Genomic DNA, 23,635 nt, shown 5'->3' with positions numbered 1-23,635 from the left:
GCTGTCTGCAATCCGAGAAAACCCTGCTGAAAAATATTACCAAAACAACTGATAAGCAAAAAGGACCCTGACGTCACTAGACTTCAAACCCTATATCAGCACTCAGAATATTCTGGAAGCAGAGCAAAAGAGAACACTGATCAAGGAAAAAGAATCCAGCACACCCCCGGCCGGGGATGGCTGAACTCCAAAAAACAAGGTAAACAAAACCAAAACTAATAAGTTCAATAGCAGAGCAAAAACTTATCTTTGGAAGCAGCAATCAGACTGGTCTCCAAGAATCCAGCAGAGAAAACACCAGCAACTCAGAAGGGCGTCGGCTGCCTTATATCCAGTCAGAAGTTCTCGTTACCCAGTCACCATCCACCTAATCAGGTGTTTGGTAATCAGCCTCACTACCTTCCTTCACCAGAAGAGGGAGATCCTTGGACACAAAAGATGAATGAACAGATGAGCTCACAACAGTACCGCCCCCTTGAGGAGGGGTCACCGAACCCTCATCCAAGCCACCAGGCCGATCAGGATGAGCTCGATGAAAAGCACGCACCAATCTTTCGGCATGAATATCCGAGGCAGAGACCCAGGAATTATCCTCCAGACCTTCCACTTAACCAAATACTGGAGTCTCTGTCTAGCCAGACGGGAATCCAGTATCTTCTCTACCTCATATTCCATGTTACCTTCAACCAACACAGGGTCAGGAGGTGCCGCCATAGGAACCACTGGTTCAACAAACCTTTTCAACAAGGACTTATGAAACACATTATGAATCTTAAATGTGACAGGAAGAGCCAACCGAAAAGAGACCGGATTAATAATCTCCAAAATCTTGTAAGGTCCAATAAATCTAGGTTTAAACTTTGGAGAAGCCACTTTCATAGAGATTTTCTTTGATGACAACCAGACCATATTACCCACCTTAAACTGGGGACCAATGGTCCTATGCCGGTTAGAAAACCGCTGGGCCTTTTCCTGGGAAAGAGACAACTTATTCACCACTTGGTCCCAAATATGCTGCATTCTTTACCACCACAGTGTCAACCCCTGGACAGGCAGAAGACTCCACCTGCCCTGAAGAAAATCGAGGATGAAACCCAAAGTTACAGAAAAAGGGTGACATCAAAGTGGCAGAACTAGCTCTATTGTTTAAAGCAAATTCGGCCAAGGGTAAAAATGAGACCCAATCATCCTGATCAGCAGATATAAAACATCTCAAATAGGCCTCCAAAGTCTGGTTTGTTCTCTTCGGTCTGCCCATTGGTCTGAGGGTGAAATGCAGAGGAGAAGGACAACTGAATTCCCAACTTGTAACAAAAGGTCCTCCAGAATCTAGAGACAAACTGAACTCCTCTGTCTGATACAATGTTCTCAGGAATCCCGTGCAAGCGAACCACCTGTTGCAAAAACAAGGGCACCAACCCTGAGGAAGATGGCAACTTAGGGAGTGGTACAAGATGGACCATCTTAGAGAATCTATCACAAATCACCCAGATAACAGTCATCCTCTGAGAGACAGGCAGATCAGAAATAAAATCCATTGAAATATGGGTCCATGGCCTCCTGGGCACCGGCAAAGGCATCAACAACCCACTAGAACGAGAACAAGGCTTAGATCGGGAGCAAGTCCCACAGGACTGCACAAAATTTCTGACATCACGAGACAAGGCAGGCCACCAAAAAGACAGACTCGCCAAATCTCTAGTACCAAAAATACCTGGATGACCAGCCAACGCGGAGCAATGAACCTCAAACATCACTTTCCTCCTCCACTGGTCAGGAACATACAACCTACCACTGGGACAACGCTCAGGCTTATCCTCCTGAAACTTCTCCAGAGCACGTCTCAAATCAGGCGAGATGGCAGAAAGAACCACCCCCTCACCTAAGATGGTAGCAGGCTTGGTCACAATAGGAGAATCGGCCAAAAAACTCCTAGAGAGGGCATCAGCCTTAACGTTCTTAGTGCCCGGGAGAAAGGAGACCACAAAATCAAAACGTGTGAAAAACAAGGCCCACCTAGCCTGTCTCGGATTCATGCATTTAGCTGACTCAAGGTAGATCAAATTCTTGTGGTCCGTGAGGACCACAACTTGATGTCTAGCTCCCTCCAACCAATGTCTCCACTCCTCAAATCCCCACTTCATGGCCAACAGTTCTCGATTCCCCACATCATAGTTGCGTTCCGAAGGAGAGAACTTTCGGGAAAAGAAGGCACAGGGGTTCATTTTAGATGTTACAGAATCTTTTTGGGACAAAACAGCTCCTGCACCAGTCTGAAGCATCCACCTCCACCTGAAATGGAAGTGAGACATTGGGTTGTCGCAAAACTGAGAAGTGAACCTCCGCTTCAGCTCCTGAAAAGAAGAAACAGCCTCTGGAGACCAATTCAGCAAATCAGCGCCCTTCTTAGTCAAGTCAGTCAATGGTTTGGCAATAACAGAAAAATTGGCTATAATCTTACGATAAAAATTAGCAAAACCCAAAAACTTCTGGAGGGCCTTCAAAGAAGTGTGCTGCACCCAATCATAAATGACCTGTACCTTGGCCGGGGCCATTTCAGTAGTTGACGGAGACCAAATAAATCCCAAAAATGAAATCCTCTATACACCAAAAAGACATTTCGATCCCTTAACATACAGGGAGTTTTCCCTCAAAATCCGGAACACAGTCCGGACATGTTCCACATGAGAATCCCAATCCCTGGAAAAGATCAAAATATCATCCAAATAGATGATCAGAAACTTATCCACAAAGTCCCTGAAAATATCATTCATGAAGCACTGGAAGACAGAAGGGGCATTAGTGAGCCCAAAAGGCATCACCAGGTACTCAATGTCCCTCCGGAGTATTAAACGCTGTCTTCCATTCATCCCCATGCTTAATGCGATTAAGATTATACGCCCCCCTGAGGTCAAGCTTGGTAAACCAGCAAGCACCTTCAACTCTAGAAAATAGGTCAGAAATCAGGGGTAACAGATACTGATATTTAACAGTAATTTTGTTAAGGGAGCGATAGTCAATACAAGGCCTCAATGAACCATCCTTCTTGGCCACAAAAAACCCCCAGCACCCAAGGGTGAAGAGGATGGTCTAATATGACCCTTCTCCAACGATTCCTTAATATAAGAATGCATAGCCTCATGTTCGGGTACAGATAAATTAAAAAGCCGACCCTTGGGAAATTTACACCCCGGACTCAGCTCAATTGCACAGTCATAACTCCTATGAGGAGGCAAAGATGCAGACTTACTCTCACTAAACACATCATAAAAATCAGCCAAATAGTCAGGAACCTCATGCGACTGGGGAGAGGTGGAGAAAACAGGAGTGTCACTAAGAGCACACCGACAACCCCAACTCACCACAGACACAGATTTCCAATCCAAAACTGGATTATGGATTTGCAACCAGGGGAACCCCAGTACGATGGTATCATGCAAATTATGCAACACCAAAAATCTGCAATTTTCTTGATGGTCTGGGGCGACCCGCATTACCACCTGGGTCCAAAACTGAGGTTTATTCTTCGCCAAAGGAGTAGCATCAATACCCCTCAAAGGAATAGGCATCCGCAGAGGTGTCATAGGAAATCCACAACGTTTAGCAAAATCTAAATCGATTAGATTCAAGGCTGCTCCTGAATCCACAAAGGCTTTAGCAGAAAATGTGACAGGGAGCAGATCAGAGTAATTGCCAGAAGAAACTTAGGTTGTACACCACCTACAGCAAATGTGTGTGCAAAACGTTTCTCTCGTTTAGGGCAGACAGAAATAGTATGAGAGGCATCTCCACAGAAAAAACACAGCTTATTACGCCTTCTGAACTCCTGACGTTGCGCCCTAGACAAAACTCTGTCACATTGCATAGGTTCAGACATTTGTTCAACAGGTGGCAGCATTTCCCGTATAATTTTACGTTCGCGTAAACGCCAATCAACCTGAATGGCTAATGACAGAATCGTCAATGCCAACAGGGTCTTTTCAGCTTGATCAATCGCATTAGGTTCATTATACAACAACCCCAAGGCCTTAAAAAATGCGTCCACATTAGTTAAATAGGATCATCTGGTACTAAAGAAAACGCCCAATCCTGGGGATCGCCACGCAGCAAGGAGATGACAATTTTAACCTGCTGCACAGAGCTCCCCGATGAGCTAGGCTTCAAGGCAAGAAATAATTTACAATTATTCTTAAAATTCAAAAATTTAGACCGATCCCCAAAAAACACATCAGGAGTGGGAATTTTTGGTTCAGCAGCGTGTGAACGAGCAAGATAGGCGGAAATTCCCCGCACCTCAGCAGCAAGCTGCTCCACACGATCAGACAATTGTTTAAACGCCATCAGAAAAAAAATAAAAAATATTCCTCCTATGGCCTCAGAGAAAAAGAGGAAAAAATATGCACAAAAAAAAAAAATTTCTGACACTTTTTTTTTTTTTTTTTTTTTTAAAACAATTCCCTCCTGCTTTTGAGTACCCTAGAATCTGCGGTATGGCTGGTGATTCTGTTATGATTGAGTCACCGAGGAGGAAAAAACAAAACACAAGCTCAGCCCAGAAAAACAGAGAGATTGGAAACTAGCGGATTGCAGACCCCTAATCTTATCACACAACTAGCAGTAGCCGTGGAGTGTTCCTACGGTGATCCTAGACACCTCGTCACAGCCGGAGATCTACATAAGCCTAAAGAGAGAAAAGGGAAAAACTGCCCCAGAGCAGACCCCAAAGCAATAGGCAGCCCCCAACATATAATGACGGTGAAGCAAGATGAAAACACTAACACAGATAGAAAGATAGGTTGAGCAAATGATGGGGCCCAAGCTAACTAAAAAGGACAGGATAGAAAACCCTGCTAAAAAATATTACTAACACAACTGATAAGCAAAAAGGACCCTGAAGTCACTAGACTTCAAACCCTATATCAGCACTCAGAATATTCTGAAAGCAGAGCAAAAGAGAACACTGATCAAGGAAAAAGAATCCAGCACACCCCCACCCGGGGATGGCTGAACTCAGAAAGCAAGGTAAACAAAACAAAACTAATAAGTTTTTGCTCTGCTATTGAACTTATCTTTGGGAAGCAGGAATCAGACTGGTCTCCAAGAATCCAGCAGAGAAATCACCAGCCACTCAGAAGGGCGTCGGCTGCCTTATATCCAGTCTGAAGTTCCCGTTACCCAGTCACAATCCACCTGATCAGGTGTTTGGTTTCTTTCATCCAAATCAGCCTCACTACCTTCCTTCACTAGAATAGGGAGTTCCTCGGACACAAAAGGTGAATGAACAGATGAGCTCACAACACACAGTCAACAAAGGCGGTAGTCACAACCGGACCGCCTGTAAGTTCCAGTTCCACCGGAAGCAGAATTTTAGTAAGTGAGGAAAAGGGTACCTTGGAGTCTGGGCAACCTCCTCGATTGTTACCCAGACTCAGTCGTTTTCCTGACGGCTTCACTGAAGAAGGGCAAGGAGAGTTCCTTCCCTAATGTTCAGCAGATCCACAGTAAAAGCACAGTTGGTTGTTTCTACGGCGTCTCCTCTCTTTTTCCTTCAAGGACGTGGCACCAACCTCCATGGGCTCAGGACTAGATGCAGAGTCTCTCAGGTTGGAGAATAAAGGGGTCTCCTGCAGCATGACCCCTCTCGCCCGCAGCCTACGGTCCATGCGGACAGCCTGGATCATAGCGTCCTCCAAAGAATCCGGTGGAGGATGAAGGGCTAGGGCATCTTTCAAACATTCGGACAGGCCTCTACAGAACAAACCCCGGAGGGCAGCATCATCCCAGGAGACCTCCGCTGCCCAGCGTCTGAACTCAGAGCAGAACCACTCGGCCGAATGTTTCCCCTGGCACTCACTCATCACCATATCCTCGGCTAGCCTCACACGATCGGGTTCATCGTAGATGTGCCCGAGGGCCTCGAAGAATGTATTCACTGACATTCTCTCAGGGGAGGTAGGGGGAAGGGAAAAAGCCCAAGCCTGAGGGGAGCCCCCTAACAAAAACATAATGACCCCAACCCTCTGACTCTCATCCCCAGAGGAGCCTTAGCGAGAAGAAGAGTTTGCACCCCTCCATAAAAACCTTAAATTTTTTTTTATCCCCAGAGAATGTCAGGCAATTTAACAGGTGATTCAGGGTAAGTTAAGGAAACATCTGTGGTACCCTCACCCCGGGCCCCAGAAGGAAAAGAACCCTGCATGGCATCAGCAACCTCCCTCTGAACCTGTTGCTGCGACTGAGCCAGGGTTCGCTGCTCCACAGACAGGTTTTGCATCATTTGAGTGAGGCTATTCACTTGCTCAGAGAGAGCATGCAGCGGATCCATGACTCAAGGAAAGAAAAAGTGCAAACCTCGTTTAAATGTTTGGGTCAGCTATAATGTCAGGAACACTGCACTGCACCTGCTCACTGAGCCAGTGCGCGTGTCCTGAGTACGAAACTGCACAAAGATGCATGCAGAGCGGGGCAGCAGTGGTGATGATGCATGCTCCAGGCTCACAGGACCTGAAGCACTTGACTGCTGAGGGCGTCGTCTAAACTCCAGAGAGCTAGGAGCTGAGGAAAACTCCTAGAAAGGTAACTACGGGACAATGTTACCAAGGGGCATAGACAGAGACAGAATCCAGATGAAGCCAAGGTCAAAGCACAAGATAGCAATACAGTACCAAAGGGTTAGACAGAATGAATAGTCAGGACGTAGCAATAGATCAGAAAACCAGAACGGGCAATAGACGGTACAATAGGGACAAACTGTAACGGAGTAACAATAGCCAAGCCAGGAGGTCAGAACCGGAGAAGACAATAGTACCAAAACGAGAGACGGAGTACAGAGTGAGGGGACAGACCGGGTCATACACGAGAAGCAAACAAGCAACGCAGAATACACGCACACCAGGGGCGTCAGACACACAGCCAGAACAACAGTATAACTGACAGAGAACCCTGGTAAAGAGTATAAATACCCCTCCCAGATCCAGAAAGAGGCCACTTAACACTTAACCCTGTGAGTGCAGGGCAAGAACCCTGTCCAGACCATGACAGTATGTACACAGTGACTGCACCAGCAGAGTAGTGAGTGCAGCTCTGGGGTATAATACAGGAGGTAACAGGATCAGTAATGTAATGTATGTACACAGTGACTGCACCAGCAGAATAGTGAGTGCAGCTCTGGAGTATAATACAGGATGTAACTCAGGATCAGTAATGTAATGTATACACACAGTGACTGCACCAGCAGAATAGTGAGTGCAGCTCTGGGGTATAATACAGGATGTAACTCAGGATCAGTAATGTATGTACACCGTGACTGCACCAGCAGAATAGTGAGTGCAGCTCTGGAGTATAATACAGGATGTAACTCAGGATCAGTAATGTAATGTGTGTACACAGTGACTGCACCAGCAGAACAGTGAGTGCAGCTCTGGGGTATAATGCATGATGTATCTCAGGATCAGTAATGTATGTACACAGTGACTGCACCAGCAGAATAGTGAGTGCAGCTCTGGGGTATAATACAGGAGGTAACTCAGTATCAGTAATGTAATGTATGTACACAGTGACTGCACCAGCAGAATAGTGAGTGCAGCTCTGGGGTATAATACAGGAGGTAACTCAGGATCAGTAATGTAATGTATGCACACAGTGACTGCACCAGCAGAATAGTGAGTGCAGCTCTGGAGTATAATACGGGAGGTAACTCAGGATCAGTAATGTAATGTATCTACACAGTGACTGCACCAGCAGAATAGTGAGTGCAGCTCTGGGGTATAATACAGGAGGTAACTCAGGATCAGTAATGTATGTACACAGTGACTGTACCAGCAGAATAGTGAGTGCAGCTCTTGAGTATAATACAGGAGGTAACTCAGGATCAGTAATGTAATGTATGTACACAGTGACTACACCAGCAGAATAGTGAGTGCAGCTCTGGGGTATAATACAGGAGGTAACTCAGGATCAGTAATGTAATGTATGTACACAGTGACTACACCAGCAGCGCTTCACACCATCAGTAAGGGAGAGACTGTGCAGGGCTTGTGCTTCCAGACATGCTATTGTATAGGAGAACATTGCAGCACAGCGTCTGTGTGACACAACGGTAGAAATCTTGAGAAGCCGCAGGCCGTGTGTTTTCCTGCACGCTGTGCTTGTTTGTGATCATGGTACTGAGCTGGCAGGTGGGGGTTATTCTTACGGGTCAGTTGTTGCCTCTCTGTGGCTACGCCCCATGTTGTTCCCTCGATCTCACTCTTATCTTTCTATCTGCAGGGATGCTCCTCCATTACTTCCCAGCGACACCACACAGGGGTACCGCACTGTGAAGGCTAAGCTGGGCTGCAAGAAAGTGCGACCATGGAAGTGGATGCCGTTTAACAATCCAGCCCGGAAAGACGGCACCATATTCTACCATTGGAGACGGGCATCAGAGGAGGGGAAGGACTACCCTTTTGCCAGGTTCAATAAGGTTTGTGCAGCCCGGTATCCTCCTCGTGTGTCGACAGGTTTTCTTCTGATGAGTCAGCTGGTATAATGTATGTTTGGATGGAACGTGTCACATAATGCTCTGTCCACCATCGGGTATCACACCTATATCCTCATTACCAGGAGTTATGGAGGTGGAGTATGGACCCCCTGAGACATCTGAGCGTCGTCAGTACAATTGGGGGTACACTGAACATCGGCAGAACAATGGCGCGGACACTGAGTGTCGGCAGAATGATGGGGACGCTGAGCGTCGGCTGAGCGGTTATGCCGGTGGACGCTGAGCGTCGGCTGAGCAGTTATGCCGATGGACGCTGAGCGTCGGCTGAGCAGTTATGCCGGTGGACGCTGAGCGTCGGCTGAGCAGTTATGCCGGTGGACGCTGAGCGTCGGCTGAGCAGTTATGCCGGTGGACGCTGAGCGTCGGCTGAGCGGTTATGCCGGTGGACGCTGAGCGTCGGCTGAGCGGTTATGCCGGTGGACGCTGAGCGTCGGCTGAGCGGTTATGCCGGTGGACGCTGAGCGTCGGCTGAGCGGTTATGCCGGTGGACGCTGAGCGTCGGCTGAGCGGTTATGCCGGTGGACGCTGAGCGTCGGCTGAGCGGTTATGCCGGTGGACGCTGAGCGTCCAGTTCTATGTGAACAGCAAAATATTTTACTGCTGTATGTAACTTGTATTTTTTTTACCATTTTTCAGATGTCTTGCTTTCAGAGTTTGAAAACTTTTTCTCCAATAACCCTCCAGGACAGCCCCACAGGAGGAGGAGGTCACCTAATAGGGACAGGAAACACAAAGGGATCAAATATCCTCTCTCCAGTGTCATTCCTGTCCCTATTAGGATGCAGAGGTCGTCATATGCTGCTCTGTGCCGGCTGCAGACACTATTTTAAAAAGAATACCTGGAGCAGCCTGGCTGCGGAGATTGAGTACCTTTTGCTCTCCTCTCCAATGCTACTGGACTCAGGACTCCCCATTCAGTCTGTGCTTTCGGGTAATGTCTGGTTGGTGCAAGGCTGAAGGGCCCCCTGAGCTCTCCAGCCTATCTTCTCTCCCTCCTTGCTGTGACGGGCGTCGTGTGGAACTCCAGGCGCCTCCATCAGCATCTCCTCTGACTGCTTTCCACGTTGGATCGCTTGTGTAGTGCACGCTGGAGCCGCATAAGTGATGTCAGACGCAGGGTGCTCCGTTATGACGTCACTTCCAATTGTGTTCCACGCTGGAATGCAAAATCTTTAAACGTGGCCGGTTACAGAGAATTTGACGGTGGATAACCGCCGGTCATTGCATGGGCTTTCACCCTTGCTATCACATCTGGACCAGTGGGCGAGTCTCTGCAAACGAGAGGATGGCGCTGCGTCTGGTCACTCATAGATACACTCCTCAAAAAAATAAAGGGAACACTTAAACAACACGTTGTAACTCCAAGTCAATCACACTTCTGTGAAATCAACCTGTCCAGTTATGAAGCAGCACCGATTGTGAATCAATTTCTCCTGCTGTTGTGCAAATGGAACAGACAACATGTAGAAATGATCAGCAAGTAGGGTAGCTGTGTCTGTCAGCACACTGTCCTGAGCATGGAGCCGATACCAGGAGACGTGGAAGGGGCTGTAGGAGGGCAACAATCCAGCAGCAGGACCGCTACCACCTCCTTTGCGCAAGGAGGTACAGGAGAAGCAGTGCCGGAGCCCTTCAACATGACCTCTGGCAGACCTCTCACATCCATGTGTCTGCTCACACTGTCAGAAAATGACCTCATCGGGGTGGTGTGAGGGCCCGATGTCCACAAGTGGGTGTTGAGCTTACCGCCAAATACCGTGCAGGATGATTGGCATTTGCCAGAGAACACCAAGATTGGCAGATTCGACATTGGCGCCCTGTGCTCTTCACGGTTGAGAGCAGGTTCACACTGAGCACATGTGACAGAGTCTGGAGACGTCGTGGAGAATGTTCTGCTGCCTGCAATATCCTTCAGCATGACCGGCTTGACAGTGGGCCAGTAATGTTTTGGGGAAGCTTTGGGCTGCGCAGCCCTCTATGTGCTAGCCAGCGGTACTCTGACTGCCGTTAGGTACCGGGATGAGATTGTCAGACCCATTGTGAGACCATATGCTGGTGCTGTTGGCCCTGGGTTCCTTTTGATGCATGACCATGCCAGACCTCATGTGGGTGAAGTGTCAGCAGTTCCCGCATGATGAAGGCATTGATGTTATGGAATGTCCTGCCTGTTCTCCAGACCTGAATCCAATCCATCCACCAATGATGCGTTTCACCAGACTATCCAGGAATTGACTGATGCTTTAATCCAGGTGTGGGAGGAGATCCCTCACGAGACCATCCACCTTCTCATCAGGAGCATGCCCAGGCGTTGTAGGGAGGTCATACAGGCACGTGGAGGCCACACACACTACTGAGCATCATTTCCTTGTCTGGAGGCATTTATACTGAAGTTGGATCAGCCTATAATTTGGTTTTGTACTTTGATTTTCAGTATCATTCCAAATCCAGACCTCCATGGCATATTCTTTGTGATTTACATTGATCATTTCTATGTTTTATTCTTCTTATTCTTCTCAGCACTGTCCACTATGTAATAAAGATTTGCAACTGGAATTTTTCATTTTGTGATATCTAGGATGTGGGATTTTAGTGTTCCCTTTATTTTTCTAAGCATTGTATGTAAGTACCCGGACTGAAGACGCCCTGTGGCAGGACTGATCCTTTTGATATGATGGAGAGTTTAACCCCTTACTGCCATTGGACGGAATAGTACGTCCCCGTTGGCTGTACCCCGCTTTGATGTAAGCCCACCTCAATAGCTGTGGGTGGAATCGCAATCCGCCCGCGGCGATTAACTAGTTAAATGCCGCTGTCAAACTGACAGTGGCATTTAGCAAGCACTTCTGGACATCATGTGATCGGGGGTCATCGGCTCATCGGCATAACAACCAGAGGTCTGCTAGAGACCGCTATGGTTGTTGATGTCGAATTGCTTTGAGCGCCACACTGTGGTCGGCACTCATAGCAATGCAGTAAATTTGCTACATAGAGGCAATCTGCTCATCACCTATATGCAGCAGAGCCGATCGCGCCATGGCAGCTTCTAGCCTCCTATGGAGACTATTGAAGCATGCCAAAAGTAAAAGAAGAAAAAAAATGTTTTAAAAAGTTTGTCACCCCCCCCTTCATCCCATTCAAAATAAAACAATAAAAATAAAATCACACATACACATATTTGGTATCGCCCCGTTCAAAATCGCCCAATCTATCAATTAAAAAGAATTACCCTGATCGGTAAATGGTGTGGCGAGGAAAAAATTAAAACGCCAGAAATTTTTTTTTTTTTTTTGTCGCCACGACATTGCATTAAAATGCAATAATGGGCGATCAAAAGATCGTATCTGCACCAAAATGGTATTATCAATAACGTCCGCTCGGCATGCAAAAAATAAGCCCTCACCCACCCCAGATCACGAAAAATGGAGACGCTACGGGTATCGGAAAATGACGCAATTTTTTTTTTTTTTTTTTTTTTTTACCAAAGTTTTGGAATTTGTTTTCACCACCTAGATAAATAAGAACCCAGACATGTTTGGTGTCTATGAACTTGTAATGACCTGGAGAATCATAATGGCAGGGCAGTTTTAGGATTTAGTGAACATGGTAAAAAAGCCAAACAAAAAACCGGTGTGGGATTGCACTTTTTTGCAATTTCACCTTACTTGGATTTTTTTTCCTGTTTTCTAGTACACAACATGGTAAAACCAATGATGTCGTTCAAAAGTACAGCTCATCCCGCAAAAAATAAGCCCTCACATGGCCATATTGACGGAAAAATAAAAAAGCTAAGGCTCTGGGAAGGGAAACAAAAACGCAAAACCGGGATAAGGCTCCGGTCATTAAGGGGTTAAGCTTTTCCCGCTCCACATCTGCAGAGCCCAGTAATAATCCAGGCCCAGCAAGTTTCCCGGCATTGGACGTCCTTCTCCGTGGTTATTGCACATGTAGAAATAATTTTGGGGAGGCAGTTTTGTTTCTCACTGAACAGGTTACTGACCTTTACAGAGGTATAGCACGTTATACATATACACATACTGGCCGGTGACCGGGTCATACATGTACAGATACAGATACTGGCCGGTGACCGGGTCATACATGTACATGTACAGATACTGGCCGGTGACCGGGTCATACATGTACATGTACAGATACTGGCCGGTGACCGGGTCATACATGTACATATACAGATACTGGCCGGTGACCGGGTCATACATGTACATATACAGATACTGGCCGGTGACCGAGTCATACATGTACATATACAGATATTGGCCGGTGACCGGGTCATACATGTACATGTACAGATACTGGCCGGTGACCGGGTCATACATGTACATATACAGATACTGGCCGGTGACCGGGTCATACATGTACATGTACAGATACTGGCCGGTGACCGGGTCATACATGTACATGTACAGATACTGGCCGGTGACCGGGTCATACATGTACATGTACAGATACTGGCCGGTGACCGGGTCATACATGTACATGTACAGATACTGGCCGGTGACCGGGTCATACATGTACATGTACAGATACTGGCCGGTGACCGGGTCATACATGTACATGTACAGATACTGGCCGGTGACCGGGTCATACATGTACATGTACAGATACTGGCCGGTGACCGGGTCATACATGTACATGTACAGATACTGGCCGGTGACCGGGTCATACATGTACATGTACAGATACTGGCCGGTGACCGGGTCATACATGTACATGTACAGATACTGGCCGGTGACCGGGTCATACATGTACATGTACAGATACTGGCCGGTGACCGGGTCATACATGTACATGTACAGATACTGGCCGGTGACCGGGTCATACATGTACATGTACAGATACTGGCCGGTGACCGGGTCATACATGTACATGTACAGATACTGGCCGGTGACCGGGTCATACATGTACATGTACAGATACTGGCCGGTGACCGGGTCATACATGTACATGTACAGATACTGGCCGGTGACCGGGTCATACATGTACATGTACAGATACTGGCCGGTGACCGGGTCATACATGTACATGTACAGATACTGGCCGGTGACCGGGTCATACATGTACATGTACAGATACTGGCCGGTGACCGGGTCATACATGTACATGTACAGATACTGGCCGGTGACCGGGTCATACATATACATATACACACACTGGCCGGTGTTGGATCGTGTAGCCTTGTCTGAATTCCCTTCTTTATGATGGTCGGACCGTACATGATGAGCTCTTTCTGCCCCTTGAGTTCCGCATAGATTGTAAGCTCTTGTGCCCCTTGCTCCTCCTGTAACTGGTGGATTGTGTTACTCTGTAATGTCTGATCTTGTCTGTACTTCTCCCCACTTACTGTACAGTGCTGTGGAATATGTTGGCGCTATAGAAATACAATTGTGGTGAATGACTGGCGATCATGGTGGGTGCAGGTGGCGGCGGTGCAGGTAGGGCAGACGTTACGCGCCCGCTGATTATTGGATCATATGGAGTACACAGTCGTCCTGCTGTTACACGGATGAGGGGGCCGCTGTTCTGTGCCAGCAATGTTAGACCCCACTAACCGCCTCCTCTGGGGAAGAGGCAGCTTGTTTGTGCAGATTCTCCAGATCAGCGTCTGACTGCGGCTGGAACCGTCCCAGCTGCCGTCTCTGAATATGTATGTACGGAGTGCAGGGGCACGTACTCGTCTGCCCATCAATGCTGTAGATCGGGGGGACGTGTGCTGCAGAGGTCCTGCCTTACTACTACATTCCTCGAGTCTGCGCTCCTGCACAGCGGCTGCACATGTGAACAGAGACCTAATACTGTGATCCTCTCTTGTAGACGGTGCAGATCCCCGTATACTCCGAGCAGGAATATCAGATGTATCTGCACGACGACGGCTGGACTAAGGCGGAGACCGACCACTTGTTTGACCTCTGCCGTCGTTTTGACCTGCGCTTCATTGTCATTCACGATCGCTACGACCACCAGCAATTCAAGGTAAGAGCCGCAGATGGTGGGCAGCGGGGGGTCCCGTCATCAATGAACCACCTGTGGCCTCCCAGTATAACTCCACAATGGACGATCCGGGCATTGTATCTTTCCGTGGTACATTTCCAGCACATGTAAAGGCCGAGCCATCGCGGCACGACCGAGCTGCGTGTATGGGAACAGAAGCAACTAATGGCCACCTGATCGCCAGTAGTAAAATGCCGTTCTTGGGTGTCACCAGGCCCAATACAGACCTGACACTAAAGTACCCATAGCTGGCTAATTGTCCTCCTTAAAGGGGTTTCCCACGATGTTCTGTGTTCTGGAGCGCAGCTCTCCCCGGTCTGCCAGCTTCCTACGGTCTGTGGGGCGCTGCGCTCCTGATGGATTGACCAGTGGCATTGATGCACCACCTGATCTGTGTGTTCTCCCATGATGTGAGCAGATTCAGCATCGGAGCAGCGCGGGGACCCTGAAACTGGCCAGGAACAGGTGCCGCCACCAAAGAGCTTGTCAAGGAGACCGGCCACTACTAGTAGAATTCAGAAGTGGCTAGAAACCTAGGTAATGAGCAATAAACAAAGCACAAATCCCTTCAACTTTAAAGAGAACCTGTCATCAGCATTTTATACCCCAAAATGATGGCAGGTATATAAAGGCACTTTATTGCTCTCCTCCTCCATGCCTTTTCTCCGCCTGCTGCCTGCCTCCTTTCTCTATGTCCTGCCTCCAGCTCTCCTCCTCCCTGCCTAGTCCCCTCCACTGCTGCCTCCTGTCTCTAGGTCACAGCTCTCCGGCTTCTTCCATATTCCCTGCCGCTGCTGCCTCCTGTCTGAAAGACGGCACTGAAAGATGAGAGATGGGCAGCAGCAGACAGGACTAGGCAGGGAGGAGAAGAGCTGTGAGTGCAGTGACCTAGAGAAAGGAGGCAGCAGCGGAGACGACTAGGCAGGGAGGAGGAGAGCTGTGAGTGCAGTGACCTAGAGACAGGAGGCAGCAGCAGAGAGGACTAGGCAGAGAAGAGGAGAGCTGTGAGAGCAGTGACCTAGAGACAGGAGGCAGCAGCAGAGAGGACTAGGCAGAGAAGAGGAGAGCTGTGAGAGCAGTGTCCTAGAGACAGGAGGCAGCAGCAGAGAGGACTAGGCAGGGAGGAGGAGAGCTGTGAGAGCAGTGACCTAGAGACAGGAGGCAGCAGCAGAGAGGACTAGGCAGGGAGGAGGAGAGCTGTGAGTGCAGTGACCTAGAGACAGGAGGCAGCAGCAGAGAGGACTAGGCAGAGAAGAGGAGAGCTGTGAGAGCAGTGACCTAGAGACAGGAGGCAGCAGCAGAGAGGACTAGGCATGGAGGAGGAGAGCTGTGAGAGCAGTGACCTAGAGACAGGAGGCAGCAGCAGAGAGGAGTAGGCAGGGAGGAGGAGAGCTGTGAGAGCAGTGACCTAGAGACAGGAGGCAGCAGCGGAGAGGAGTAGGCAGGGAGGAGGAGAGCTGTGAGTGCAGTGACCTAGAGACGGGAGGCAGCAGGGGAGAGGACTAGGCAGGGAGGAGGAGAGCTGTGAGTGCAGTGACCTAGAGACAGGAGGCAACAGCGGAGGGGACTAGGCAGGGAGGAGGAGAGCTGTGAGTGCAGTGACCTAGAGACAGGAGGCAGCAGCGGAGGGGAATAGGCAGGGAGGAGGAGAGCTGTGAGTGCAGTGACCTAGAGACAGCAGGCAGCAGCGGAGAGGACTAGGCAGGGAGGAGGAGAGCTGTGAGTGCAGTGACCTAGAGACAGGAGGCAGCAGCGGAGAGGACTAGGCAGGGAGGAGGAGAGCTGAGAGTGCAGTGACCTAGAGACAGGAGGCAGCAGCGGAGAGGACTAGGCAGGGAGGAGGAGAGCTGTGAGTGCAGTGACCTAGAGACAGGAGGCAGCAGCGGAGAGGACTAGGCAGGGAGGAGGAGAGCTGTGAGTGCAGTGACCTAGAGACAGGAGGCAGCAGCGGAGAGGACTAGGCAGGGAGGAGGAGAGCTGAGAGTGCAGTGACCTAGAGACAGGAGGCAGCAGCGGAGAGGACTAGGCAGGGAGGAGGAGAGCTGTGAGTGCAGTGACCTAGAGACAGGAGGCAGCAGCGGAGAGGACTAGGCAGGGAGGAGGAGAGCTGTGAGTGCAGTGACCTAGAGACAGGAGGCAGCAGCGGAGAGGACTAGGCAGGAGAGCTGTGAGTGCAGCATCCACCCCCTGCACCTGCCAAGCATAATCATAAAATTTCAGGTATGGATTTCTCTATAACAGGAAAACATGTTTCTACCAGAAAGGTGAGGGTTTACCCAACAATAAAGCTCCTCTATATAGCTGCAATCAGTTATAGTATAACTACTCCGAAAATGCCTAAAAAAATAAAAATAACTCCCCACTTGCCCCCCATTAATTGCTCCTGGCCCAAATATCATATATCTTCCCCAACCACGAACATGAATAAATTTGTTTTAGGGAAACCTCCTCTTTATTTTTTTTCTTTTTGCAAACTGTGAGCCTAAAAATTTTCCCAAGAACTAAAATTCTTATTAGAAAAAATATAAAAACATCTACATCGTTGTGGAAAAAAATGGTGCAGAAATAATGTCAGTAGCCCAACAAAAGAAAATGTTACAGCCTCATACTGAAAAAGACTAAACGGTGGTCCAGAGGGCGAGTAGCACCGAGACCTGAACCCATCAGTGATGACGAGTGTGTGTGACAAGGGTCCAGGGGTTTCTTTGCTCTGCTGCCATTGCTTGTAAACCCCACTGCTGTCATGTCCACGAGATGGGACGGATCACCCACAGTAATTATCCCCCTATAAGTAAAGCTGGATTTCCCTGTAATGTCAATTCCCTCTCACTGATCACAGAAAAGGTCAACTGAGGATCTGAAGGATCGTTACTACGCCATCTGCGCCAAGCTAGCAAACATTCGTGCCACGCCGGGCACCGACCTGAAGATCCCAGTGTTTGATGCTGCCCATGAGAAAAGGAGGAAGGAGCAGCTGGAGAGGCTTTATAACAGGACCCCGGAGCAGGTGAGGGGTCTGAGGATTCATATAGGGGATATGTGGGGTTATACCAGGCTGCGGAGGGGTCTGAGGACTCATATAAGGGGTATATGGGGTTACACCATACTGTGGAAGGGTCTGTGGAGTCCTATAGGGGGTATGTGGAGTTACACCAGGCTGTGGAGGGGTCTGAGGACTCATATAAGGGGTATGTGGAGTTACACCAGGCTGTGGAGGGGTCTGTCGAGTCCTATAGGGGGTATGTTGGGTTACACCAGGAAGTGGAGGAGTCTGTGGAGACACTTAGGGGGTATGTGGGGTTACACCAGGCTCGAGGGGTTTGTGGAGTCATATAGGGGGTATGTGGGGTTATAAAACGTTTTGCAGGGGTGTGAGGAGACATAAGGGGTATGTGGGGTTATATCAGGCTGTGGAGGGGTCTGTGGAGTCCTATAGGGGGTATGTGGGGTTATATCAGGCTGTGGAGGGGTCTGTGGAGTTCTATAGGGGGTATGTGGGGTTAGATCAGGCTGTGGAGGGATCTGTGGAGACACTTAGTGGGTTTCTGGGGTTACACCAGGCTCGAGGGGTTTGTGGAGTGATATAGGGGGTATGTGGAGTTACACCAGGCTGTGGAGGGGTCTGAGGAGACCTATAGGGGGTCTGTGGGGTTACACCAGGCTGTGGAGGGGTCTGAGGAGTCCTATAGGGGGTATGTGGGGTTACATCAGGCTGTGGAGGGGTCTGTGGAGACACTTAGTGGGTATGTGGGGTTACACCTGGCTCGAGGGGTTTGTGGAGTCATATAGGGGGTATGTGGGGTTATAAAACGTTGTGCAGGGGTGTGAGGAGACATATAAGGGGTATGTGGGGTTATATCAGAATGTGGAGTGGTCTGAGGAGACATATAGGGGGTATGTGGGGTTACACCAGACTGTGGAGGGGTCTGTGGAGTCCTATAGGGGGTATGTGGGGTTACACCAGGCTGTGGAGGGGTCTGAGGAGACCTATAGGGGGTCTGTGGGGTTACACCATGCTCTGGAGGGGTCTGTGGAGTCCTATAGGGGGTCTGTGGGGTTACACCAGGCTGTGGAGGGGTCTGTCAAGTCCTATAGGGGGTATGTGGGGTTACATCAGGCTGTGGAGGGGTCTGTGGAGACACTTAGTGGGTATGTGGGGTTACACCAGGCTCGAGGGGTTTGTGGAGTCATATAGGGGGTATGTGGGGTTATAAAACGTTGTGCAGGGGTGTGAGGAGACATATAAGGGGTATGTGGGGTTATATCAGGCTGTGGAGGGGTCTGATGAGACATATAGGGGGTATGTGGGGTCACACAATGCTGTGGAGGGTTTTGAGGAGTCCTATAGGGGGTCTGTGGGGTTACACCAGGCTGTGGAGGGGTCTGTGGAGTCCTATAGGGGGTATGTGGAGTTACACCAGGCTGGGGAGGGGTCTGTGGAGACACACAGGGGGTACATGGGGGTTACACCAGGCTGTGGAGGGGTTTGTGGAGTCATATAGGGGTATGTGGGGTTATAAAACGTTGTGCAGGGGTGTGAGGGGACATATAAGGGGTATGTGGGGTTATATCATGCTGTGGAGGGGTCTGAGGAGACATGTAGGGGGGTCTGTGGGGTTACACCAGACTGTGGAGCGGTCTGAGGAGTCGTATAGGACATGTTCACACTAGGGCCACAGTCCGTCTTGTTTCGGCAGCAGACGTGCCCGGCTGTACTTGTGTCTTGGGTTAGGGTGTGATGTGCTCCCCATAGGATAGGAGCGGTGAGGGACGATCGTATGTTCTCAATGTGATATTTCTTATATATTTTACCCCCAAGAGGATGTGAAGCCCCCTCACTGCTCGTCACAATTCACCATGAAGCTTTAGTATTGTGACATTTTTTTTATTATTATTATTATTATTATTATTATTATTATTATTATTATTATTATTATACATTTATATAGCGCCATTTATTCCATGGCGCTTTACATGTGAAAAGGGGAAATATAGACAAGTATAATAAACACGTGTAAGACAAGGGACACACAAGTACATAAAGAGAGGGGACCCTGCCCGCGAGGGCTCACAGTCTACAGGGATGGGTGAGGATACAGTAGGAGAGGGTAGAGCAGGTCGTGCGGTGGTTCAGTAGACCGAGGATCATTGCAGGCTGTAGGCTTGTCAGAACAATTTTACATATTGTAAAGTGACCTGACCCGCACCCCCAAGATTGCATCTCCAGGGTGGGAGGGCTCAGAATAGGTGACGGAGGGGGCCCCACTACCTGCTATCTAACCGCTTGCATGCCATTGACAGCAGCTTCTATGGGGTTAAACAGCTGCTGTTGGAGGCAGGTGCCGGGGCCCCCTACACTGCTGCCCCCGTGCGATGTGTGATGTAGGCCAGTAGGGGGTTAATGCCAGGTTTGCACGCTGCGTTCACCCCATGCTTCACTTTCCCAGCTGGCGCGGAGGTGCAGACACCACTAGAGGGCGCTGCTGCTGGCCACGACCATGGTGTCACAGCAGTGATGGAGCCTGTTCGGTCACTTTCTTCTTGCTCTCAGCCGTCTTCTGCCTCCCGCGGCCGCACAGGATGATCCCCACAAGGCGGACTTGTTAGCTTTTAGCTTTGGGATCTAAAAAGCGTTTTCCTTGAACTCCGGTCTCCTCCTGACCCCATGTGCAGGTTGTGCTCATAGCAGGGAGTACGGCGTTGCCGGTCGGGGTGAGGGGCGCCCTTTCTGTGCTCATTACTCTGGCGCGGTTCCTGTAAAGCTGGGGGGAGGCTGCGGAGCAGGAAGGTTGCTCTTATTCTCCCTTGTAGTTCGGCTTCAGTTGCCCTCAGGGTCCGCGGTTTCTGGATTTGAAGTCCGTCTTCTCCGTTCAAGTTTTCTTCGACTCGATTTTACACTTTGTTCCTTCCAAGGCATTAAAATCCTGCAGAGTATGGCGACGGGTGACATCTCAGTCATCCAGTGCTGTCCGGAGCCTGCGGCATTTCTAGCCGTGCCCTGGTGCCAGCACTGTGGGGGATTCTGGGGAGAACGTGGCCGCACCTCAATTTCGGCGACTTTGTTCTTAGTCTTTGATTGTTTTTCTGTGAAGTTTGTCAGTTCTGCAGCTTTCTATTCTCTGCATCTCTGCTTGCTGCTAGTGACTGGGCTGCAGGGTAGATGACTGTCGGGAGCGCTGGCGGGTGACAGTGTTGGGAGCGCTGGCGGGTGACAGTGTCGAGAGCGCTGACGGGGATGACTGGTTCCGAGCGCTGGCAGGGATGACTGGTCCCGAGCGCTGGCGGGTGACGGTGTCGCGAGCACTGGCGGGGATGACTGGTTCCGAGCGCTGGCGGGGATGACTGGTTCCGAGCGCTGGCAGGGATGACTGGTCCCGAGCGCTGGCAGGTGACGGTGTCGCGAGCACTGGCGGGGATGACTGGTCCCGAGCGCTGGCGAGGATGACTGGTCCCGAGCGCTGACGGGGATGACTGGTTCCGAGCGCTGGCAGGGATGACTGGTTCCGAGCGCTGGCGGGTGACGGTGTCGCGAGCACTGGCGGGGATGACTGGTTCCGAGCGCTGGCAGGGATGACTGGTCCCGAGCGCTGGCGGGGGATGACTGGTTCCGAGCGCTGGCGGGGGATGACTGGTTCCGAGCGCTGGCGGGGGGGATGACTGGTTCCGAGCGCTGGCGGGGGATGACTGGTTCCGAGCGCTGGCGGGGGATGACTGGTTCCGAGCGCTGGCGGGGGATGACTGGTTCCGAGCGCTGGCGGGGGATGACTGGTTCCGAGCGCTGGCGGGGGATGACTGGTTCCGAGCGCTGGCGGGGGATGACTGGTTCCGAGCGCTGGCGGGGGATGACTGGTTCCGAGCGCTGGCGGGGGATGACTGGTTCCGAGCGCTGGCGGGGGATGACTGGTTCCGAGCGCTGGCGGGGGATGACTGGTTCCGAGCGCTGGCGGGGGATGACTGGTTCCGAGCGCTGGCGGGGGATGACTGGTTCCGAGCGCTGGCGGGGGATGACTGGTCCCGAGCGCTGGCGGGGGATGACTGGTCCCGAGCGCTGGCGGGGGATGACTGGTCCCGAGCGCTGGCGGGGGATGACTGGTCCCGAGCGCTGGCGGGGGATGACTGGTCCCGAGCGCTGGCGGGGGATGACTGGTCCCGAGCGCTGGCGGGGGATGACTGGTCCCGAGCGCTGGCGGGGGATGACTGGTTCCGAGCGCTGGCGGGTGATCGTACAGGTCGCTCGGTGCCCACTTCTATGTTTCTTTAATCTGGAGGTTTTCTTCCGAATGTCCGTTCCCTCCTTTCCTACGGTTTCCAGGCGGAGCTTCGTACTCGCGGGACCTTCTGATGACACAAGATTTCTTGTCTTTTTAAAGGCGCTGTCATCAACTAAGGAGCAAACTATTACTGTGTGTCGTGATCGCTGGGCGCGTGGACTGTGGTACTGGTCTGTGGGGCGATTATCACCCGTGTAAAATGCCCTGTACAGCTGAGGGTTTGCAGCAAGTGTATCCAGTCCGTCCACAGAGCTGTCTCCTGTGCTGTTTGTTACCGTGTGTCAGTCTGATCCTGTTCACTTACAGCAAGCAAAGATCTTAACGGATGATTAGAAAGTCTCTCTGGAATATTGCTGTTGATTTCCATGCGATGTAGGACCGTTCTGCATTCTCCGTACATCCGGACAGCGTCTGTGTGTCCTGCATTATTAGGCCCAGGGTGTAGGGGTGACGTGTGTGTGCTCACCTGTGCTGGGTCCACAGAGGCCGCCCGGCCATGAACCGGTACGTGGCTCCGCTGGCAGTCCTGGCTGTAATGCACGTTTCATCCTCTGGGTGGTGCCCTCCGCTCACTGATGACTTGTGTCTGGTTTCCTTTCTGCAGGTGTCAGAGGAGGAATATCTTGTCCAAGAGCTACGGAAGATCGAGAGCAGGAAGAAGGAAAGAGAGAAGAAAGCCCAGGACCTCCAGAAGCTCATCACCGCCGCCGACACCACCACCGAACTGCGGCGCGCCGAGAGGAAAGCCACCAAGAAGAAGCTGCCTCAGAAGAAGGAGACTGAGAAGCCTGTAAGACCCCTCACATCAGTCTGTGGCGTCTTCCCGATGCCCACCGCGGGATGTACCTGATTTTAACATCAGATCCTCGGCTAAATCTGTAAAGTAAATCGTAGAGCTGCAGATATTGTGCACGACGGTCACAGTGGGGTCACCATGTGGAGCCCCTCTATACAGTCCTGTGACTGGTCATCTATTACCCTCGGTGTCACTGCAGGAAATCTGCCATTAATGGCCTTGCAGTGGATGAATGTCCCCATGACAAGACCCCCGTAGTAGATAATTGGCATACACAGAAGTGGCGGTCCTCAGTGGTGTCCTGCTCCCAGGAGCTGACAATCTACTGTGCCGTGCTGTGCAGTCCGTGCTCCGCAGAGGGTGCGGCCCCTCAGGCTGGGCATATCCCCCATGAGCAGGGACGGACATCGCAGGCTCCCTGCGCCCTTCCCTGCTTTAATTGCATGTGCTGTGTTGTCTCGTATTTGTTTTTGCAAATAACTGGAATTAACGCCTGGCGCGTGTCTGCAGGCGCCGACTCCTCGCTGATGGGTCGTGGCGTAAAATCATTGAGGAGTGTCAGGCCGCCCTTGTGCCGCCTGCATGCTAAGTGCCCTCTCTGCTGTGTTTACGCTCAGGGGGCAATCAGGAAACCTTGAATCAATAGCAAGGACGGTGCCGCTCCCCTGAGCCCCGCGTCCTCTGGGTGTTTAATGGCTGCAATCACACAGCTATTGAGCCAAGTGACGCTGCTCCAGGCCCTGTTCCTGCAGCAGCTCAGGAGTTAATTGTGTCCTTCAAGCTCCGAGCTGTCAGGACGGGGGACGCATGGGGGACGCAGAGCCTCTTGTGCTGCTTTCAGCCTTATAATAATAATAATAAATTTTATTTCTATAGCGCCTACATATTCCGCAGCACTTTACATTTCGGAGGGGATTTGTACAGACAATAGACATTACAGCATAACAATAATCACATAGATCATAACAGATACTAAGAGGAGTGAGGGCCCTGCTCGCAAGCTTACAGTCTATGAGGAAAGAG

General features: G+C 50.5%; 1 protein-coding gene across 1 annotated transcript in view; it reads left to right on the top strand.

Annotated features, from left to right (window-relative positions):
- DMAP1 (DNA methyltransferase 1 associated protein 1) overlaps positions 1-23,635 on the top strand; it is an 88,417-nt gene that overhangs the window by 10,767 nt on the left and 54,015 nt on the right. The window contains exons 4-7 of the mRNA XM_073544955.1: positions 8,269-8,464; positions 14,369-14,527; positions 17,385-17,552; positions 22,421-22,606. Of these exons, the coding sequence (XP_073401056.1) occupies positions 8,269-8,464; positions 14,369-14,527; positions 17,385-17,552; positions 22,421-22,606 (709 nt within the window). The remainder of the gene's footprint in view (positions 1-8,268; positions 8,465-14,368; positions 14,528-17,384; positions 17,553-22,420; positions 22,607-23,635) is intronic.

Source organism: Dendrobates tinctorius, unplaced genomic scaffold (assembly GCF_039654945.1).
Source record: "Dendrobates tinctorius isolate UK_male_01 unplaced genomic scaffold, ASM3965494v1 ptg000138l, whole genome shotgun sequence".
Taxonomy (NCBI): domain Eukaryota; kingdom Metazoa; phylum Chordata; class Amphibia; order Anura; family Dendrobatidae; genus Dendrobates; species Dendrobates tinctorius.
Note: the sequence above shows the minus strand (reverse complement) of the source record. Positions and strands in the feature narration are given on the sequence as shown.